At 27.9% G+C, this 22,166-nt stretch overlaps 5 protein-coding genes across 6 annotated transcripts; 1 reads left to right on the plus strand and 4 right to left on the minus strand.

Annotated features, from left to right (window-relative positions):
- Nucleotides 1-150: 150 nt before the first annotated feature.
- Nucleotides 151-3,258, minus strand: Mer (ezrin/radixin/moesin family protein merlin). The gene is made up of 9 exons (XM_035096254.1): nt 3,065-3,258; nt 2,695-2,904; nt 2,290-2,625; nt 1,993-2,220; nt 1,711-1,920; nt 1,516-1,622; nt 1,328-1,457; nt 904-1,239; nt 151-835 (listed from the first exon to the last, which is right to left on the minus strand). The coding sequence occupies exons 2-9, from the start codon at nt 2,791-2,793 to the stop codon at nt 458-460; spliced, it is 1,824 nt and encodes a 607-aa protein (XP_034952145.1). The 5' UTR covers nt 2,794-2,904; nt 3,065-3,258; the 3' UTR covers nt 151-457.
- A 91-nt stretch (nt 3,259-3,349) lies between these two features.
- Nucleotides 3,350-4,922, plus strand: AP-2sigma (adaptor protein complex 2, sigma subunit). 2 transcript variants are annotated; one of them, XM_035096256.1, is made up of 4 exons: nt 3,350-3,591; nt 4,206-4,355; nt 4,433-4,606; nt 4,692-4,922. In XM_035096256.1, the coding sequence occupies exons 2-4, from the start codon at nt 4,263-4,265 to the stop codon at nt 4,791-4,793; spliced, it is 369 nt and encodes a 122-aa protein (XP_034952147.1). In that variant the 5' UTR covers nt 3,350-3,591; nt 4,206-4,262; the 3' UTR covers nt 4,794-4,922. The 2 variants fall into 2 exon arrangements, with proteins under 2 accessions (XP_034952147.1, XP_034952146.1); XM_035096255.1 differs by lacking the exon at nt 3,350-3,591 and adding an exon at nt 3,949-4,074 and having other exon boundaries at nt 4,692-4,921.
- Nucleotides 4,923-7,029: 2,107 nt separating this feature from the next.
- Nucleotides 7,030-12,817, minus strand: LOC118074738 (paired box protein Pax-1-like). The gene is made up of 3 exons (XM_035096183.1): nt 12,501-12,817; nt 8,906-9,520; nt 7,030-8,439 (listed from the first exon to the last, which is right to left on the minus strand). Exons 1-3 carry the CDS (start codon nt 12,517-12,519, stop codon nt 7,931-7,933), a joined length of 1,143 nt encoding a protein of 380 aa, XP_034952074.1. The 5' UTR covers nt 12,520-12,817; the 3' UTR covers nt 7,030-7,930.
- A 2,184-nt stretch (nt 12,818-15,001) lies between these two features.
- LOC118074767 (desmosome associated protein-like protein pinnin) lies at nt 15,002-16,885 on the minus strand. Its single transcript, XM_035096214.1, has 4 exons — nt 16,687-16,885; nt 16,133-16,511; nt 15,750-16,044; nt 15,002-15,640 (listed from the first exon to the last, which is right to left on the minus strand). The coding sequence occupies exons 1-4, from the start codon at nt 16,845-16,847 to the stop codon at nt 15,303-15,305; spliced, it is 1,173 nt and encodes a 390-aa protein (XP_034952105.1). The 5' UTR covers nt 16,848-16,885; the 3' UTR covers nt 15,002-15,302.
- On the minus strand, nt 16,868-21,702 carry Dhap-at (dihydroxyacetone phosphate acyltransferase). Its single transcript, XM_035096213.1, has 7 exons — nt 21,000-21,702; nt 19,709-20,119; nt 18,909-19,425; nt 18,545-18,837; nt 18,211-18,464; nt 17,708-18,042; nt 16,868-17,185 (listed from the first exon to the last, which is right to left on the minus strand). The coding sequence occupies exons 1-7, from the start codon at nt 21,286-21,288 to the stop codon at nt 17,179-17,181; spliced, it is 2,106 nt and encodes a 701-aa protein (XP_034952104.1). The 5' UTR covers nt 21,289-21,702; the 3' UTR covers nt 16,868-17,178.
- Between the last annotated feature and the right edge of the window lie 464 nt (nt 21,703-22,166).

Genomic DNA, 22,166 nt, shown 5'->3' on the forward strand with positions numbered 1-22,166 from the left:
CAGTAAGGCACTTATTAATTACTCATTTAACAATTAATTTAATTTCTAAAAATAAATGTATTATTATTTCCAACATTAGCGCAATTAAAAGCTGCGTTTTGTAAAAAATAAGTTCATATGGCAATTTTATTATTATAAACTTTGTCAATAGTATGTAATAATTAAACCTATGATCAGTATTATCATCTTTCAATATAAAATTGTCTAATATAAATTTTCTGTTATGTATATAATGAAAGTTACATACATATTTTTACAATACTATTTGTAGTTATTATATGTGGAAAATAAATAGTTTGTATTTATTTCTAATTTTAAAAGTGAAAAAATCACGATGTCACCATGAAAATTTGTTAAGACAGCTTTCTTATTATAAAATTTTTCTGATGATAACAGTAATGAGTTATTCTATATACATGAATTAAAAAAATTTGTCCGTTTATAATACGTAAGATTATTAAAGTTCTTCAAAAAAGGCAACTCTTGCTTTCGTTGATCCAGATTTAACTTTTTTAAGAGTACTATATTTATTCTCTCCAAGTCTAACTTGTTCATCATGGAGTTGGTCTAAATTGCATTGTTTTTCACCCACTTTCATAACTTCAATTTCAGATCGTAACTCACGAAGTTGCTCCTGTAAGTGTTTACTCTTTTCCCAATAATCCACTCTTTCTTTTTCGATCTCCAAAGACAGTTGATCAACATCTCCATCCGCAATAAGGTCGTATGATGTTAAATCTGAAGGAAGAGGATCAGTATCTAGTTGGAGAGTTTGAAGATCAGCTTGCAAATCCGATGGAAGTACTTGCGTCGATGGAAATAAATTAGGCACAGGCTACAACAAATCATAATGTTTAAACCTCAAATTAATATATTTATTATTTATTGAATTAGAATACTTACTGTTATTGCTGCTGTATAAGCATTTCGACTTAAAAATTCTAATAGCTTTTCTTTAGCTTCCTTTTCAGCTATTCGAGCACGAAGTAATTCATCTTTCAATTTTTCAGCTTCTGCAGCTCTTCGTTCAGATTCTTGAACTAACCGTTCCGTAAGCAATTCCGCTTCTCTAGTTTTACGTTCTAAGTGAACTTTCTCTTCTTCAGTCTTCATATTATTTAATCTGATTCGAGTTATTTCTTGTTCAGCTTCTGAGGCTTTTTGACTCAACAGCATGGCTTCTTCTTCGGCAACACGACTTTTCTCAGCTAATAAATCGGCTGTTTCCTCAGATCTCCGCTACAAATATTTAACCAATATATCACTTATTTTTATCAATTATAAATATTTACATAATTTAATAATTTGTTATATTTTTTTTTCCTACCAATGCTTCATTAGCTAAACGAATCTCTTCTTGATATTGTAGCAAGCGTTGTTCCATTGCAGCCTTTTCTCTTTCAGCGGTCTCTCGTAATTTTTTCTCTCTGGCTAATTTATTGCGCTCGATTTGTCGTCTAAATAAATACATAAATTAATAATTGGAAAAATTAATCAATGTATAGTAATACTAACCTCGACTTTTCTTCCTTAGCTTGTGCTTTCATCTGTTGCACTTCCATAGAATCTGGTTTACGTCGTCTCATAAATAAATCATGATTACCAATACACAAGTCCAAAATCTTAACAAAAAATAAATACACAACTTTATTTATTTATATTTTCAGAATGATTAAATTTTGCTAATTTATTGGAAATATCATATTTTACCAATTTATTCATGCGAACTTTTAGTGAAAAGAAAACAAAATTCGGTGATGACTTATCTACTGGTTTTATCACAAACTTCTTATCATCAAAACTGATATGTCGTATTTCAGACCAAGTAAATGTTGTTTTTGGAGCTAATTTGTTTTCTTTTTCATAGATATTCAACCCAAGTGCCGTTACACCAAGCCACAAATCAGTTTCTTTCTTATTCTAAAATGCAATTGTGATATATTAAATTAACTCAACGACTAATTTATGCGTTAATTAAATTTTTTTACGTACACTTATAGTGAAGTAATTAACACCATACATATCAAGATCTTGTGCAATTTTGAGATATTCCATTTCAGCTTCATCACGAGACATACCACGATGGTCAGCATACCAAATTTTAATTCTATCTTCCCACATTTCTGAAGTCATCTGATATTGGTCAATGACTCTCTGAGGAAGTAGATGTTCACTTGCTAACATCCCCGGTCGATAAGAACCTTCATCATAATCTCCATACTATAAAGTAGTTTTTTTATTTATTAAAATGATACTTTTGAGTTTCAAAAAATATTCAACGACACTAACCTTAGCTTGAACAGCATAAGATGCTAATAATACCGAAGCTTCTGGTGGGCAATAAATATCCATAGATAAAATAGCCTGTTTAACTTGAAGAAAAAATAGATGTTGGGTAACTTCTTGGACTAATTCTTCAGCAACATCTTCTGGATAAAATTTAGCCAGAAACATGAAAGATGTTGTTGGTTGTTGCGAAATGCCTTGATCTTGTACTTTCTTATCTAACTTAAGCCAAGATATGAATCCTTTTGAGTCTTCATATTGGAGCCCAAAGTACCAAGTCTCTCTCAATCCAATAGTTCGACATACTAGATCAAAAAGATCTCTTCCTGTTGCTCGCCACTGTAATAAAAACTCATTTTATACTACGGTTAAACTGATTTTATGTAAAGTGAATTACAAAATACTGACTTCAAGATTGAATTCTAATTCAGCATCCAACGTGCAAACCTTTACAGGAAATGATTTCCCAGATTTTTTTCTTCTAAACGGTGGCATTTTATTTTTCATTTTTCATATCCACATCATGAAATACTGAGAGTTATATTTATTAATTTCAGTATATTATTGCACACATTGTGATGAAATGAATCATTTTTTGATAAATGTTTGAAAACAATTCTATAATGTCAAACCAAAGGACAATGTTAATACATTTTTGTTTTGTAAAATCTTATGATATATCAAGAGTTAATTATCTACAGTTACTAAAAAATTTTTTAATTTTTACATAATAAGGTATTTATATTATTCTTTACATATATTATTTTCAGAGAATTACCACTATAAATAATTTTACTAAATAAATAAAGTAGAAGGTGCGTCAGTACTTATTCTTCAGCCAAATTATATAGATGTAGAACAAAATTTTAAGTGAAACTTATATACGAATATATATGAAAAAGAATCTAATTTTTACAAAAATTACAATTAAACAATAATAAAAATGGCTCTATTTGCATTGAATTTTTCGCCATTAGTGATCATCACGACACCTACAACTGTCAAAAAACCGTTTAGTGTGTGAAGTTGATTGAGAGTCCTAATTCCATTCCCGGTGATGGATCATCATCACAAAATGGCGCAGCTTTTGAACGTGGAAGAGCTTTACGTCTATATTTTTATTTATTATGTGATATAGAAGTTCTTAATAATTATCAGACAATAGATTACTTAAGAAATTATTAATTATTATTATAAAAATTAAATCAGCTTAACTTGAGATACACAAATTCTTTGGAAATTCACCCCGTTGAAACTAACCTGGAGCCAAAATCAGAGAAGAGAGATGCGGAGATCGTTAGAAATGTAAGTACATTTTCATTTATAAAAAATAACTGTTTTGATTATCAATACATCTCATTATAATTATTATAGTCAATCATTCATAACTACTTTTTTTGTGTACTTACATACATGTAAGTACACATTTGTTCTATTCGAATAATTTCTCCGACAGTCGGTATAATAGCTTGCAATCACAAACAAGTTGTTTGATAACTACTGATGATAATGACGGTCGCGTTATGCGGTGGAAGGTCGAAGCTCGAGCCTAGCCTCAATTTTGTATGATAATTTATCAACAAAGACTATCATTGTCGATAATCGAAAGAGTGAAAAGAGGCGCTGATGTAAAGGCAACAAATAGGCATTTTGAGTGTATAACTTTTTTTTCTTCCATTAAAATATTTTTTGAGAGGGTGGAAATTCATCTGTCATATCAACGCAAAAAAAATTAAAAATTTTGATAAATTATTCCTTTTTTTGTGAAACCAAAAATTTAACAATATGGTAATAATTTTATACGTTGTAAAGTAATTCAAAATCATGAATAATTACTTTTATTTAAGCAAAAGATAAAAATCTTCTGCATTTGGTTTGTAGGTTACTTTTATTGATTTTATATGATATTTATGCTCTAGATACGTTTTATTTTGATACAAAACCGGGCTGGAAAAACAAGATTAGCCAAATGGTACATGAATTTTGATGATGATGAGAAACAAAAATTAATTGAAGAAGTACATGCGGTAGTTACAGTTCGTGATGCCAAACATACTAATTTTGTGGAGGTTCGTAACAGCTGAATTGATAAAAAATTAAGACCTACGAATCGATAAGATGATTTGTTCATTATATTTGTTTGCAGTTTCGAAATTTTAAAATAGTCTATAGAAGATACGCAGGGTTATACTTTTGCATTTGTGTTGATGTCAATGATAATAATCTATGTTATCTAGAAGCAATTCATAATTTTGTTGAAGTATTGAACGAATACTTTCACAACGTGTGTGAGTTAGACTTGGTGTTCAATTTTTATAAGGTAATTATGATTTAAATTTTTTCAAGTATATTATGTACTTATTCTACAATTAATGTATTAAAATTCTCTTGTTATAATATTCTAGGTATACACAGTGGTAGATGAAATGTTCTTAGCAGGTGAGATTAGGGAAACAAGTCAAACAAAAGTATTGAAGCAATTACTAATGTTAAATTCACTAGAATAAACCTGTATTTTATTTAATTATTATTTATAAATAATGTAAAGAAGTTAATCATTTATTTTTATGTAAATTACATGATATATACTTATGAAGATATTAAATGATGTAAATGTTCTATACAATACTAAAGAATTAAGTTTCTATTATATTGAAAATTAATTATTGAAAAATATATATATATATATATACATATATCTTGAGTAATAGTAAAAATAAACCATCATTTGTTTGTAATATTCGTTAATAATATATATAATACTTTTTTTCACCGACAAAAACTTCTATCGTTAACATTTTGTACTAAAAGTCCATAAATAGTCTATCACTCTTTTTTTATTATTCTCATATCCAAAATTTTAGATAATAATAGTTATTAAAAGATCATTTTTTAAGTAATTTTAGCACTTCAGACTAACTGTAATAAAAAATATTTGTTCCATTACAGATACATTTGCCATAATATAAATGAAATAAAGTATGTGATAATTCAGTTAAAAAATATAATATGTGTATTTATATTGTGTACTTGTGTAAAATTTTGGGAAATAATAGGTTATCATAAAGGTTATCATTTAATATGTAAAATAGGGTTCTTGTAGTGGCGGCGACCCCTAATACTGATATCGCGCGTCGCTTCGCCTCGATGCGCCTCTCTTATATTTCATCTCATAATATTAATATATAGTAATAGATTTATAATGTTCATGCGTATTTTTTAACACTTATATTGAAAATTAAATAAAATATCAATTATTTAATTTTTTTTTATATAAATGAAACTATCATTTGTAGTAATTATTTTATATATTTGATAGATTCGATGACTGAACACTTGATGATAGTTTTTTTAAATTATGTCAGCTCAATTTTTTTAGTTATTTTGGGTAAACATATTATTTGATGACACGTCTGTCAATTGATCTCTATTTACTGACAAATTGGTAAAATCGTGGATATTTAAATTTATATAAGTAATTTTTTTTTATTATCTTCAATTGAACAAGTGACACGAAAAGTAAAATTAGCATTACAAGTTGGTGAATATTAAATGATTCAACATGAGTTTTCTCTGATTCTTAGAGTTATGAGTAAATTAAAACAGTGAAAATAATTGAAAATGATCACTGAATAAATGAGTAAAAATTGGATTGGCTCTGTTAGCTGGATATCGTTAATGACTCTTTGGAAATTTCTGCAAAGTAATAATAAAAATTTTAGTTGGTATAATTAATATGATATTTTTGCTCTTTGAGTACTATGTGTCGGCTTCTCTTATGTCTCTTGCCGTGAAAAGAATGAAAGAGGAACTTCACATGCACCATCAAACCAATGTCGGGTTTTAATCTATTTCCTTTTACATTTTTTTTATTTCAAAATTTTTTATTTTTATTTTATTTTTTATTTTACCGCAAGGCGGCAGAGTAGAAGAAACACCAGGAGGACGAAAATGTCGGGTAGCACAGACACATTAGCTATATTCCAAGTTTGCATAGCGGAACGCCCCTGTCCGGGTGTATAGACTTGAAGAGACGAGAAAAGAGGACATTCGCCCCTTTCTCTCTATTTTTAATTTCATTTTCTATTTCGTTAATAATGTCAACTTTTATTTATTTATTTAAAATTTTCAAACAAACATATTAACCATCAAGTACAAAGTGTAAAAATTATTTTTTTATTCTTTGTACCATCAAATCTTGAACAATTAAATAAATTCATGTATGTGTTTAAGACTTTCATATAAGAGATATATCTCTTTGTACAATATCTTCTTTATACAATTTATTGTCTGGTACTTAATCACAAGACTTTGCAGGTTAATCGAGCGGAGAACATTCACTACCGGTAGCAAGTGAGCATTGCAAGAATAACCGGCTTGCAGACAAGCTACTTTCTTGATTCGTCTAACAATAAATGACTTGAATAAAGTTTTATTTCCGTTACAGAAATTCGGTAGTATTTTATTATTATTATTTTCAAACTTATTTATTAAAAGAAAAATAATATTTTAAATTAAAAAAAAAAAAGATCCTTATAAATAAACATGTATATATGATATAAAATTGAGTTTGAGCGATGAGTGGGTGGAGCTGATGCTAAACTCAGATTTCAAAGGATGCCGTAGTCTACTCATTAATACGCATACAGCATTTATTAACTTAACATTCGAAATAAGTACACAAATAATTGTTGAAAAAAATTTTTTTTTATTTCAAGAAGTAGAGAAATAATTGAGCCATCATGAAAGAAATGTACAATAGCATTTGAGTATAAAATGAATGATTGTAAAACGATCGATCGACAGATCGAGGCCATAACGAATGTAATTCGTTTCTTACTTTACACTTGCGCCGCAAGAGTTATATCGCACGCTTCAACACACACACACTATGCCATATCATTTAATTATCAAACAATCCAATTATTATTTTTCTTTTATTGATTATCCCTTTTTCATTATTCAATCATATCATTTCACTACTTACGATTGAGCCTGTATATTACGTAATAAAAGTTATCGTCGCTCTTGTGGTTTTGTAGTATCTTTGTTTTTACGATAGGTAGGTTTTCGAAAAATAAATAAGAATAAAATTAGAAAACTTACGTTTTCAATTAAACATACTAACCAAAATTGCATTAACTATCGTCGTGACATACAGAATAGTGTCTGAGTAATACCACGTGTGACCCTTATTCTCAGAAAATTCATAAATGTCAAGAAAAAAATTTGATCCATACTTTTTCAAAATAATTCATTTGTAAAAAAAAAATTTAAAGTTTCAGGTTTTGATTGACATATCCATTTTTAAACTTTTAAATGATCCTTTGATTAATTTTTTCAATAAATTAACTGATTTCTAAAAAGCTACAAATATATTGGAGTATACTCTGTCAAATTACTTATTGATCATTACATTAAGTAAAATAATTATTTTAAATTATTTCGATAAGTATTAAATAGCATTTAATTTATCTTTTATAATTATCATTAAATGAAGAAATGATGTGAGGTAAATGGATGTTTCTTATGCATCATTTAAATAATGTATAACTTTTATTGTGGCATCAATTAATGCGAAAGGTCTTTCAACTTTTTTTCAATAAAAAAAAGATACATATTAATTAAACAAAAAATACTATCGTTAATTGCATGGGCTACTGGGCTGACTTGTTGCTTGAATGATGACTGGTTGAATGGACAACGCAGGCGTTGTATGGTGGTGATGATGATGATGGTGGTGATACAAAGCGGATGCATAATACTGCTGATGGTGATGGTGATGATTATGATAATCATTACTGGTTTCATTACTATTATTATTGCTACTATTACTATTATTATTATTATTATTATTATTGCATCCGTTACTATTAGTACTATTATTACTAGTGTTACTATTGTTATTATTATTACTATTTGTATTATTATTATTGGTACTATTGTTATTATTATTATTATTATGTTCTTGACTATTATTGCCACATCGATGATTGTCCACTTGATTGATTGAAGTAGAAGTAGGTAGAGCTGTTGCCAAAATGTCATGAACTGTATGCGAACTTGGCCATTGCAATCCCAATGGACTTAATTGATGTCCTGCAGTTGTTGGTGGAGATGGTGATAATTTGATATTACCAGACGATGTCAGACCTATTGATACAAATTTTGAATTATTACATTCGTTATTTTAAATAAACTTATTTATTGTAATCATTGAATTAATGTTATATCATTGGGTAAATAAAATATTATTTAATTTCAAAATTATTTTAATGATTCTAAATGGCCTGGATTGTTTGAAATGAAAAGACTTGAAAAGCTTTTATTTTTCAAGCGTAACGACGACCGAGATAGATACCTTAGATGTTACTTTGACTACATAACTATTGGTATATAAATACTAATGGATACACTAAGAACAACTTTGGCACGCAGTGGATGTTTAGACAAGAAGAATTACTATGACCCGACGGCTTTTAGATGGTCAGAATGTCATGTAAACTAATTGCCAATGTTCAAGAAGGTATTGGGTGGTCTTAAAACTTGTCATTAAACCAATAAATAATTTCGAAATTTACATCTTTAATTTTTTAAAAGTTTTCTTACTGTAACTTACCTAGACGATCACCCTGGTGATGATGGTGATGATGTGAAACTGGTGGTGGTGGATGATACGATGTTGCAGGATATGGTACAGGACATAGAGTGGCACCTGCAGCTGCTGCAGCGGCATAAAGGTGATGATGGTGATGATGATGATGAGCTGGATGGTGTGGATGATGATGCATTGCAGCTCCACTTGTTCCCACTTTATTTCTTAATATTCTGGAAATGCTTGAAACCGATGGTACATTATATTTGTCACAAACTCCGTCGGATAACAGTCGATCTCGAATTTCCCACGCAAATATGCCTGGATCTTTGAGTTTCAGTTGCTTTATATATTGTACTACTTTGGGTGTTGTAACTCTCGGTTTACTGCCACCAATAGCGCCAGGTAAAATACTCCCTGTCTCATGATAACGTGCTAAAATTTTGCTAACACACCCATGGCTTACACGTAATTGACGAGATATGTCGCAAGGTCGAATACCAAGTTGAGCTAATTCAACTATTCGAAGTCTTACGGCATTTGGCAAAGGCCGACCATTTACAAATACACCACCAAGTTGGTTCACTTCACCATATTGTTGCTGTTGTGTTTGCTGCTGACCAATCCCACTGTTGTTTTCTGCCAAATTTTTGCATGCATTATTTCATTATCAACATCATCATTTATTCATAAATATTTATTTATCAAATATACTTGATGTATTTTATTTAAATTAATTATAATAAATATTATGAACAATTATAAAAAAAAATTTTAATGAGTCGTTAACTATAATTTGTAAGATTTTTAAAAATTTAATCTAACGAGTCATTTAAATTTGATTCGAATTTCGAAAGCTTTGATCTTATCTTTCATAATTATATTAAATAAACTACAAATGACGTACCAGAAAATTAACTCGACTGTCAAAACTAAAATTAACTGATTCCTACTTTAATGTTGTTTATAAATACATATAAAAATAAAATAATCCTTATTCCAACACCCATGTCAGTACTAAATCACTCGTAAGAATTTTAGCTACGTAAATACTCGTGTTCACGAGTTTAGAGAACCAATAAGTCTATAAAACTTCATTTCTCAAAAACTAATGAGATTCATATAATGACTTAAATCCGAAGCGACTGCAGAAAATAATTGATAATGCATTTGAATATTCATAATTGTTTTTCATTTGCCAAGTATTTTTTTGTTTTTAATTTTATAGCTTACCCATGTATCATGGGGGATGCAATAAATTTAAGAAAAAAATCAAATAATTCAGGGAGACAGTGTAACGACTCAGTACCCTACACTTTAAATTCTTAGAAATTTTTTGTCGGTGTTAGTAGACGAGTTTTTGCTTTACATAAGGCTAAATACATTGCCGCTATTTTTTTTATACAATTTCTTATATTTTTTTCTACCTTACTTAAGACCTTTCTAATGGCCATTCCAAGTATTCTATCAAAAAATTTGGATCAGACAAAAACAATGATAAAAATCGAATCTAATAATTTGAATAAATGGCCAATTACGATTTGTTATGCATAACTGCAAATTCCACCGTTTGTATGTGACATTTTTTATGACACCGATGACATTTTTACAGCCAACTTGACACACACTTGACTTAACATTTCATGTTGGCCAATTAGTACAAAAGACCACAAGGGAAATGGACTAAAAAAAGGTAAATACATGACAGTTAATGACACATCCAAAATAAGGTGGATTACATCGCAGAAATATATCTAAAAAAAATCTGTATTTCAATAAAAAAAAAAAATGGTGTAACTTAATAGAGATAAAATGATCTTTTTTTGGTGGAAAATAAAATAATTTGTGGCCCAATAAATTGTTATTTAATAAAAGAGAATTCATTAAAAATTGTTTCTTTCATTGAATGTCACAATATTTAGAAATTCATGGTATATTATACCGATTAATTCATTTATTCGGATGAATGGAAAAAATAAAAAAGTACGGAGGCATTCAGTAATATTATTAGATGTTTTTTTTGTTGGATTCACCCGTCGGGTGATGAATAGTCAAAGATCAAAGAGATCAACCGCACAAGTTTACACGCATGTATTACATATGTCTTATTCAAAAAGAGACCTAATAGAAGATGTACACTACCCTCATACTATTGAAATTAAAACTCAAAGTAGAGATCAAGTACAGCAACTGTATGTACCTGTATTGTTTTTAGCAGAGAAGTCATTTATTTATATATATTTCAAAGAAAAGAGAAATTGGAGTACATGCATGATGAGTGCATTTGTGTGTACATATATGTACACTTGAAATCTGTTGCTTCAAGTGGGCGTGTTACTTTTTGATGAATGTCACTGTGTTGCTTCTGATTTAAGACATGTGCTCTATCTATTTAGAGTAAAAGTAAAAAATTATGCCTATTATTGTTATTATTATTTTAAATTCATTAAATTATTCAACCGTTAAAAAAATCATTTTTAATCCAATCAACACTAATTTAATAATCTTTTTTTCTACGAAATTACTTTGCTTTTTATATTTTTTTTGATAATTACATATTTTATGAAACAAAATGGTATCCTAATTATTCTTTAAGGTTTATTTACTCTAAATTTAAATACACTGAGAAGAATTTTTTCAACGATTAAAATCAAACTTTTAAATAGTTGCAATAAAACATTTTGTTAGAATGAATATTTTTACAGATTTAGTTCCGATGATTACTTTAAATAATAAAAAAATAATTTATTGAAAGAATACAGTTCTATTGTATTCCAGTATTTTGAATAAAGTTATCTAAGTATTGGTTTACTCTAATGCTTTATTGTTTTGATAATTTTTTTAGCTCAAGATCCACGGTGTCTCAGATCATAAATTAATGAATCAATCAATTTTTAATATCAACATTGATTTGTTTTCGCTAAGAAATTATTTATGTTTATGAATTATATTTGTTTTTTAAATAATTTTTTAACCGCACTGTTGTTTACTAAATACTTTCCCGCTATGTCGATTTTTAATTTCTTTATCCTTCGAGAGTACACTGAAATCAGTCGGTAAAAATGTTTAAAAATAAAAAATTAGTAAATATCATCGATATTAAAACAAGAAACTTGATCGTTTTATTGACAAAAAACCTTTATAGCTACCGAGTTGATTTTTGAATTAGAGAAGCCATTTGTTTTCCTCATTTTTTTCTGTCCTCTTTCAACAGAATATTTGAGGTTTTGTTTGAGTACACTAAAGCTGTATTTAATATTTATCCTAAACAAACAAAACTAATTGCCACTTATGAATTTTCCAATAATTTATATATATATCAATTGATGGAAAAAAATCATTTTATTTTAGAAATAAAAATTTGAAAGTGAAAAAGGATTAAATGTGTCTACGATAATATGTCTATTCTACAAAGTTGCACTGAACAGTGAAATAAATGAAATAATCTATGTCAGTGCCCCTTAGCTAATCTGGAGTCTCGTTATGTTGAAAAAGGTTATCAGTACAAGCATGGGTGATCAACTATTATGATTATATATCCATTCCTTCAATCACAATAGACTTTAGCTTAATTTTATGGTATATTCAAAAATTCCACAGATTATTCAATAGTTCTTACCAAGTACAATTGGATCCATTAATAAGAGTGATAATTATTATAAACGAATATTTAAACAACTATGTAATTTATGAGAAATGTTTTTTTGCAACAAATATTTAAAATATATTGTTTACTATTTCAATTCCACTACACAAGAATTATTCACTATCACTGCAAAATAAAAAAAAGTTTATCCTTTTTACTCCGTTCAATTAACTAATGGACAATTGATATTTAACTTAGTACTTGATATAAAGATTTGAATCAACTGTAAAATGTATTTTATCACGTGTGATATATAGACACGGGTCACTAACGTACAAGTAGTCCTTCGTTCACTGACTGAAACGACAGATTAACTCAAGCAAAAATAAAGAAAACTCTAGTCGAATATTTTTCGTGGGCGTATGAATGTGAAGTTTATTGTAAAGACTACGAGTAAATTCACATGTTACGCCTACGTCGGTGAAAACGCGATTGTCATACATGGAATAGTAAAATATATCGAGTTTTTATACACAAGTGGGCGGAGCTTAGGTGAGAGGCGGAGCCAGTACAAAACGGGAGGGACCAAAATTTATAAAGACCGCCCACAAAAATAAAAAATTCTCATTCAAATTAATTTTATAAAAAAAATTATCATTCTCATAATGAACCAATTAATTAATTATTATTTAGTAATAAATAATTTAAAAAAATGTCTTATAAAAATTATTCAAACGTGAATGGGAAATTTATTTTTAATATTTATAATTATTAATTTACAGACAAAAGTTTCATTTATAATTAATATTATTTTAAAATTTTCAACATATTTACAATAAATGATTTCACAAATATATTTATCGATTAATTAATTATATTTTAAAAGTAAAAGTGAAGTAAAAAAATATTAAAAAAAGTTAAATTTGATAAATCTTTCTTTTAAATTATATCAAATATACTAAGTGAGTAAAAAGTAATAAAACAGTTTAATGTAAATTAGATGTAAAATTGAAGATTTAGTGTACATAACGCGTTTATATGAGAAATGGTTTTATGGGATATTGAGTATGAAATGAGGAAAGGCCGTTTCACACCGCGGAGCACAGAATTATCTGGCTTAATGCCCAAAGGTATCTAATTTTACATGTGTATGCTTTTTACACAAATTAAACTTAATTTATATAGACATATAATACCAATGTTTTAGTTTATACATCTTAAGGTACTAATGTAAGTATATAAAGGGGCGGATACAAATTAAAATGTGCGCACGCAGATGCACTTTCTCGTTAACTCTATCCCTTACTCCACTTTCTTAAATCTTTTTCCAGGAAATCTCTTTTGCGTGAAGTGAAATAAAAAAAAAACCATTTTTCTTTTTTACTACTGTCGTCTTTAACTTTGTGCTTAACAAAAAAGCCATACCATTTTTCTCTTTATTTCAATTTTACAAGTATAAAATATTTTTTTATTAACTGGATATAATATAATGATAATAATAATAATGAACTTTGTAACAATGATTTATTGGTGGATTTATTATTTGACCGAATCACTTGGCAATAAATTGATGTAGACGGTTAATGACGCTAAGCGTTGAGGGCGGTACCTCAACAGGTAATGTAAAACGACATATACAAGTTATTAGTTTAATCCTCATAAAGATTACAAGATAAATAAATGCGACTAATGCAGCTTTAAGTCATTTATTAAGTGTATTAAATGGTTAAATGATATTTCTCAATAGATTGACGAGCAAATAAGTTACTCGAAAGACTTTGCGGATTATTGAATACTTCGAAGGATCGTTTAACACGTAATATAACGCTGCCAGATAGCTATTTATACATAAAAGAGACTTGGTTACTCTTGTGTACTTCAGTGTGTATATAAATATGTATATGCATCTCCAACATATTCAAAATGAATTTGCGCCTTGCTTATTTTCATAAGGTAAAACTGTTTATATACTTTACGTACATTAATACAAGTGTAGAGTGCATTTGTATATGTACTCTGAGATGGATCGTTAAATTTATGCGAGTGAATTCGTGGATGCGTTACTGCTCTGAGTTAAACTATAAGCAAATCCAAGATACTCTTATGGCTGGCATGGCGTAGCGGCTTAATGGCTCGCAACTAACGTCCCAGGGATGTACTTACGTTAATTTCAAGGTACCTTCAGATCTTCTTAACTATTAAACAAGTCTAATTAATTAAATTTTACACCATCAATCAAAAAACTTTCTTTTGCCTTAACAACTGAAATTATATTATTTTATCTTTTATTTATTGCTTAGTTATTATAATTACATCATTAAATGAATAATAAAATAATTAATTATTATTAAAATGATTGAAAATGAAGAAAAAGCACTTGGTAAATTGATTGCATGAAAAAGGAAATAGTGTTGTTATTAAAAATATTAGATGATATATTGATTAATTATGTATATTACTTAATTTATTTTTAAAGAAAATAAATTTACATAGTTTTAGATTAATATAAATCTAATGACTTATTCATTATTACATATTAGTTTGTTTCAATTGACTGTATTTATTTATTTAAAACCATCTATTTCTTGCCAATTAGTTAATTATAATTATTAATAATAAAAAAAATTTCAATCTAATGATTTGAGTCCTAAGTTGATAACAAAATGCAAGAAATATTGTTCTTGTACTGTTCTTTCAATGTAAAAAATTTGAAAATTTATAGAAATTCATTATTTATATCCATTTATCCAGTTATTGATGCTTTTTGTGTTATCGGGCGATATTTTCAGCATTTTTGTCTATCAATATATACAGCCATTTAAAAATAATACAGTGTTAACCATGGTTCTCGTTTTCTTCTGACTGATTTTCTTGAATTATCGTATCTGTTTCCATTTTATCATTATTCACACTTAAACTTTTTTTGTCATTTATTTTCTCTACTTGATGAATTTCTGATTTTATCGATTCATTTTCATCTTCGACTATCATATTTTCATTGTTCTCTGGATTAGGGTCACGATTCTCTTCACCCTCCTCCATTCCTTGTCCTTCTGTCATATCATTCTGTTCTAACTTATCATCAGTGTTATGTTGTTGTTTACTAACATTCATTTGAGAATCTATTAGCGCAAGTTCTTCAATCAATGCTTTCTCTCGTCGCTCGATTTCCGCTGTGTAAAAAAATCGATAAAATATTAATTTTTTAAAAATATATCTAAACAATTAGACACTAGAATACCTGATAAATTAATTCAAATAAAATTGAAGAAAAAAAATTACCATGTAATTCTTTTGTACATTGTTCAAGTAAAGCATCTGTTTTAGGATGCTTCCGTTTCGGCAAATAATAAATTGCTGGTTGAGTTTGTGTTTTAATGAAAGACAAAAGCGGTAATGTGGCTGAACGCCAATTTTGAAACTGTCGACTTCGTGCTAACTTAGTTTCTAACGCTCTTACTTCAGCTAACTGTCTTTTTCGTGATGAAAACAATTGTTGCCTTTCACGTCTTAATTCTTCTTTTTCCCGTCTTTTAGCCTCTTCGACTCTAGCCTCAACTTCTGCTTTCTTGTCTTCCTATAAATGTAATTTTTATTTCAGTTATCAATCTACATTTAATATCGATAATTAATAGAAATTATGAAATAAAATAGTTGATTTTTACCTTGGCCTTTAATTTAGTTTCTTCTTGTCTAAATTTTTGTAAAGTACCTAATAACGCACCAAACATACGCTTATTCCGTTGACGACTTCGTTCATCTACTCTTTCACGTCTTATCACTTCTTGTCGGGACGGTACTTCGCGAGGAGTAGCTATTACACGTGATGATACAGCAGGCTTAATAGAGTTATCATCTTCATCAGCACTATCATCTGCTGTTGAAGGTACACGAGCACTTAATCGGCTGAAAACCGTTTTTGGTTCTCCTGGTGTTGATGGCAACTGTGAATGCCAACGACGTTTACCACCAAGTTGATCATTTCCCATAAAATCTAATGAATTTCTTTTGCGATCATCTTGAAGCATTCGTTTTTGAACAATTCTGAAAGTTAAATTGTTATAAGTAATGATTTTTTCTTAATGATAAAACAATAAACTCAGTCGATAATTGAATGGTAAAAATAAAAGTTAGGTTAGAATGATTGATTTGATTATCAAATGTATAATTACAAATTCCTTTTCTTCAAATAAAAAATAACATTGAAAAAAAATATCACCTCGTAGATTGTTGGTTTGGTCCATTTTCTCCATCAGGTAAGTCGCGACCCAATATTTTACGAATATCACGATCTAATTCTCTTAACCCATCGCGTGCTGCTTCTAATTTCTCCTCCAATTTATCAGCTCCTAATATATCTTTAGAATCTAAACGTCGCATTTTTAAAAATAACTTTAGAATTTTATGTTAAATATTTACTTTATTTCAACATTCACAATTATAAAAAGACAATATTTTTATTGATAATAATTAAATGCCGGAATTGTTGTGTTGAGACGTCACACTACTATGGCCGCAATTTGTTTTCCTCCATAAAGCTCGATATATCTATAGATAGCTCTTTGTCGAATCATATAAGAGCGATTTCAGCGCCAAATTGAGAAATTGTCGGTATTGTATCGATACATCAAGGGATATTTATTTCTTCTAGGGTAAAAATATTTCAATGCTGCCAATATACATATTTACTGAATTATATTTTGGCGCCAAATTAAAATCTGAAAAAATGAATATAAAATTTTATTGACAATTTTATTTATTGCTAATTATACTTTATATACTTGATATTATTTTATTTTTTATTTAATAAATTTTCTGTTGCAGTATATAAATAATAAATGCTTCTCTAGTAGTTTCAAATACTTTGGCAACAGCGTACTATGCATTTAAAGAAAAAAAAAATCAAAAATATTTAAATATATAAAATTCAAAAAAAGCACAATTATAAGAGATTTCATGTTATTTTGATAATGAAACTAAGACATTTTATGCATTAGTAATTTCGAAAATTTCTGATTCAAATGAATGAGTGTATTGTAATAATCTCAATCTTATTCTATTTGGTTAAAAAGTCGTGCATTCTTTGATTTTCTCTTTTTTATGAATTAATTAGTCGTTTGAGCACTAACTACTAACTATTTTTTTTTTTTAATAATAATCTATCGATTCGATGATTTTCTAGGTCAATTAATACTGCTTTGAATACCTAGATACACAATTGTTGATAAATGTATATTTACAGTTTTGCTTGCAAAGTATTGTCGACTTGATGAACTAGCATATTAAGAATATCCATGTAACTCCCTAATGGACGTTGTGACATCATACGTTCAAGTTCAGTGATTATTATTGATAATCTCTGTCGATTGCATTCATAAATTCGTGGTTTCCCTTCTGATGATTTTATAGCTCCATATGATGATAAACTAATTAGAGTTGATGAATATAAATCTAATGATAAAGAATATGGATGACGAACAAGACTTTCTTCTTGAAATAAAAGAATTTCAGTTCTTTTCTGACATTCTTTTAATATTTCTTGATCTGTTAGAGTATCCATCACTGTGTTGTCCCACTGTAATAATTTATTATTGTTCATACATAGTAATTATGTTCACTTGCTGAGTGAATTCAAAAGGAAATTGAAAATAAAATATTTAATAATGCATGCATAGTAAAAAATTTTAAATGTATTAGTTGAGCGAATAATAATTGGTAATTAAATAAAATATCGATGTATTACCTGTAATAAAACAAGAGATGTTACATATACAGCTGCTACAAAAGGTAATAATATATTATGAAGGAGTGATCGTAGATGAGTATTGCTATCAAAATAGAAATGATTATTATCAGCACGAAAACATTTTTCATTTATCAAAAATGTTATTTCTTTTTCAAATTCATTTATCAACATTTGTTGACTATGATCTGTTGGTAATGCAAACTCTGTACTTAATAATGTTCGTAATAATATATATTGCTCTTTGGCATTATCTGGAATAATAAATACCAGTTGAAAATGGTACTTTGGAATTAAATATTGAATTATATGTAGTAAAAAAATATTTAACAACCTTTAGACAAGCCAGTACAGTGAATTGAAAATACAACTATTGCTGGCTTTGTTAGTATTGCAAATAATGGATTGACATAAATGCCCAAGTTTATTGTTGGCACAGTTATTTTTATAGTACGTTCATCTAGTGTATGTCCTTTTACACGAATTGTTTTAGTAGATTTTAATTCACGATGACTTCCTTGAATAGTCAATAAATTGTTTCCGTCCAAAGTTAACAAATTTCTATGAGTATGTAATGATTCTTTAATCTCATCTTTCTCAGACTTTCTATATAATTCTTCCTCTACACTAAAATAAAAATTGAATGATATTCATATTATTTTATATAAATATAAAAAAGTTTAATTTATTTCACTTACTTTTCAATTTTTGGATAAACTGATGCTCCAAAAGATTGTGTAATTAATTTTTTGAACCAACAATAGTCTTGAAGAAGAGTATCAAACGAATATGGATCACCAGGATGAGAGTGAATTCTTTCATTGACAAGAGTCGCAATAATATTGATTGGCATAAATACTGTATGTTTTTTGTGACTATCGATAATAGCATAAGCGATATTTTCCACAACTTCTGATGGTACTTTTGAATTTGGTGATAAGGCACTCATCTGACGCATTGTTGTTTCCATAAAAGTTGATGCTAATAATGGAGTAGCAATATGAAAATAAACATGTCCATGAGCTCTTTGCTCTCTCAAAATTGACAGAGATTTGAATAAACCAGTTGTTGTCTCTGCTGGCTTAGGAACTCCCAAGAGTTCATATGAAAATAAAGTCTCTTCGAGTGGTTTATCGTAGCTTATCGCTACCGGAACAAATGCGATATCTGAAATTTTTCCTTGATATACGGACTCCAAAATCATTGCTAATAAACCTGTAAAAATCCACTATTTTTAATTAAAAATAAAAAGAAGAAATCAGAAAATAATAAAATAAATAAACATAATGTAAATGAGTTCAAAATACAAGTTTTTAACCTTTTAAACTCATATTAAAATATTTGTATTTTAATTATTTCGTGAAAAAAACTTGGGAGAGAAATATTTGGGATTAAAATTTTATATAAGGTTTAAAGATCACAGAAAAGGACTTTGTACGGTTATTTAATAGAATCAGTGAAAGTAGTGAACATTCATATTAAATATAAAATTGTTTACCAAACTTTGGTGCAAGACTCTTTTGACTCCGACTACGTGTTCCTTCAATAAAAAACTCAATGGCGCGATCACTGTGTTCCATCAATGATGCAACATATGCTTTGAATATTTCTTTGTATAATTGATCCGTTGAAAAACTTCGTCGCATATAAAAAGCCCCAGTTTTACGCAATAACTCGCCAACAATATGCATCCGATAGAAATCCATACCACTAGCGATATTTGGTATTGCCATATCATAATTAAATAATATGTAAGACATCAATATAAAATCTAAATAGCTCCGATGTGATGGTACATAAACATATTGGATATTTGAATGTTCCATTTTTCCTCGAAGATCTAAAAGATACTTGACATTCACTCGAAAACTCTGAAGTATTCTCTTTAATACTTTAACAACGATTATAGCTGAAAAAATTAAAAAAATAAAATATTGTATTTTAATATTGATATAAAAAAATTACTTGATAGAAGTATACTAAGTTAAAACGTAATTTCTATTATTTACATCAACAATTAGGTCTTAGTCATCATCTAAAAAAAATCTAGAGAATTTAGAAACAAATTTGAAAATCATTGTTTCGTTATTTTATTTTACAAAAATTTTATCAAAAAAAAGTTTCTCATCAATAATGCATGCACCAAACAGAATGTTTACAATTTAATTTACGATATTTTATAATGAGTTTTATGGACTTTTTATATCAATAAAAAATTTATTAGTTGATGTACATCAAATAGAGATTTAAATTTAAATATTATGAGACAGAACATATATTATAAAGTTCAATTAAATTTGTTTTCACTTTTTGTTTGTTATTGTTATTATTATTGACACTGTCATAATAGGTAACTTGTATCATTCTATAATAAGTTTTAAAAAAAATTAAAAACATCCATTCTTATGTAATACATTTTTTTTTGTTTTTAATTAACTGCTGTTATTCAGTTTAAATTGATAGGATAATAGTCAATTTGTAAAAAAATAATGATTTAATAATAGTGTTAATATTTTCGAAGAATAAATGAAAGAATATAGAAAATAAGAAAAAAATTGTAATTTCAGTAATTAACAAGGATTTCAATGTAATATTTTCTACATCATTAAGCTCGGTGTATTTATAGAAAGAAGCCAATTGAAGTATATAGAAATATTGTATGTTTCTCTTGTAATATTTTAAATTTGTAATATATTGAAGTATCAGAGGATGTTAATGATTAAAATAAATGAATACCGACAGTTTTCACTCTTAAAAATGGTATACGCATAGTTAAATTATTCAATTACCAAGCCAGCGAAACGTAGGGGAGTGATGTTTACTCGCCATTTCTTCAAGCATGCTTTTAGCTTCACGAATAAGCGTTGATTTGTCGATATTACGAGACACTGCTAATGTTTCAATTACTCCAATAACTTTAGGATGAAGTAAAGCTGCTTCAATGGCTTGATTTCTAGACCAATTTTGTTCTGGTGGCAAAGGATGTGGGGCAACATTATTCATATAACGTGAAGCCCATAGAAAATCAGAAGACTTTCGTCTTTCTGCTAATAAATCCACGTAATTTGAATCTTCCATTGTTAAAATACTTTTCAGAATGCTGAATAGCTGTACTTTATGTGAAGTAAAATAAATAACTGTTATTTAAAGGTGAAGCAGTAAAAAATGGGACTCTTATTTCATAGCAAAGTCCATCAGTTGTCTTCAACATTTCCAATGCAAATTAATACAAATTATGAATTATGAGATACATCAACACAATTATTTATGAATCTCTTGACGTTTTCACTTATATTAACTAGGTATTTTTATTTTTTTACTTATTATTTTAAAAAATGATTTAAAGTGATATCATGATTATTTGTTCAAACAGTGTAATTGAAATGATGTTAGATCACTCTCAACATCTTACTTCATTATATTTAATGATTCTTTTGTATGTAAGATTCTTTTAATGACTTAAACATAACCACAGCAACTCTTTTACGGACGTGTAGACACTGTACATTCTTATTGATTTTTCACGTATAAATATAGCGCTGTGCCCATTATGACTATATAAGAAGATAAGACTAGCGACAATGAAGGAATAATTTCATCTTTGATAATATATCAGTTGAGTAGAAATTTTGAGAATTATCAACAATAGGTATATAAATCGCTTCAAATAAAAAAATTTCAATTTGAAAAAATATAAATAAAAGAAGCAAATAATATGTAAATTGTATTTTATTGTTTGTTTTTCAATTTTTTTTTTATATCAAAGTGTATATTGTAATACAAAGGTGGGATTTCTTTACAATAATTTAAAGAATAATTCAAAACATCAACAATTATTAGAACTTATGTATACTGAATTTTTATTGTAGTAAAATTAGAGAATAACAATCACATATGGTGTCCTTTATCAACGAGATACAACACACATGTTAAAAAAAATAATTATTACTGAATAT

The sequence above is a fragment of the Chelonus insularis genome, unplaced genomic scaffold (assembly GCF_013357705.1).
Source record: "Chelonus insularis isolate UGA/USDA-ARS -01 unplaced genomic scaffold, ASM1335770v1 contig_139_pilon, whole genome shotgun sequence".
Lineage (NCBI taxonomy): Eukaryota > Metazoa > Arthropoda > Insecta > Hymenoptera > Braconidae > Chelonus > Chelonus insularis.

Bases quoted from the DNA above. Each gene is read 5' to 3' on its own strand.
- LOC118074738 (XM_035096183.1), bottom strand. The intron at 8,440-8,905 runs GTAAGTTACAGT...TTGTATCAATAG, and splicing joins TCACCAGGGTGATCGTCTAG to GTCTGACATCGTCTGGTAAT.
- Dhap-at (XM_035096213.1), bottom strand. From the start codon at position 21,288: ATGGAAGATTCAAATTACGTGGATTTATTAGCAGAAAGACGAAAGTCT. The intron at 20,120-20,999 runs GTAATTGAATAA...TAATTTTTTCAG, and splicing joins CCCTACGTTTCGCTGGCTTG to CTATAATCGTTGTTAAAGTA. The intron at 18,043-18,210 runs GTAATACATCGA...AAATTATTACAG, and splicing joins CATCTCTTGTTTTATTACAG to TGGGACAACACAGTGATGGA.
- Mer (XM_035096254.1), bottom strand. From the start codon at position 2,793: ATGAAAAATAAAATGCCACCGTTTAGAAGAAAAAAATCTGGGAAATCA. The intron at 1,921-1,992 runs GTACGTAAAAAA...ATTGCATTTTAG, and splicing joins TTAATTACTTCACTATAAGT to AATAAGAAAGAAACTGATTT. The intron at 836-903 runs GTAAGTATTCTA...GATTTGTTGTAG, and splicing joins CTTATACAGCAGCAATAACA to CCTGTGCCTAATTTATTTCC.
- AP-2sigma (XM_035096255.1), top strand. The intron at 4,356-4,432 runs GTTCGTAACAGC...ATTTGTTTGCAG, and splicing joins AACATACTAATTTTGTGGAG to TTTCGAAATTTTAAAATAGT. The intron at 4,607-4,691 runs GTAATTATGATT...ATAATATTCTAG, and splicing joins TGGTGTTCAATTTTTATAAG to GTATACACAGTGGTAGATGA.
- LOC118074767 (XM_035096214.1), bottom strand. From the start codon at position 16,847: ATGCGACGTTTAGATTCTAAAGATATATTAGGAGCTGATAAATTGGAG. The intron at 16,045-16,132 runs GTAAAAATCAAC...TTACATTTATAG, and splicing joins AAACTAAATTAAAGGCCAAG to GAAGACAAGAAAGCAGAAGT. The intron at 15,641-15,749 runs GTAATTTTTTTT...TTTTTTACACAG, and splicing joins ATGTACAAAAGAATTACATG to CGGAAATCGAGCGACGAGAG.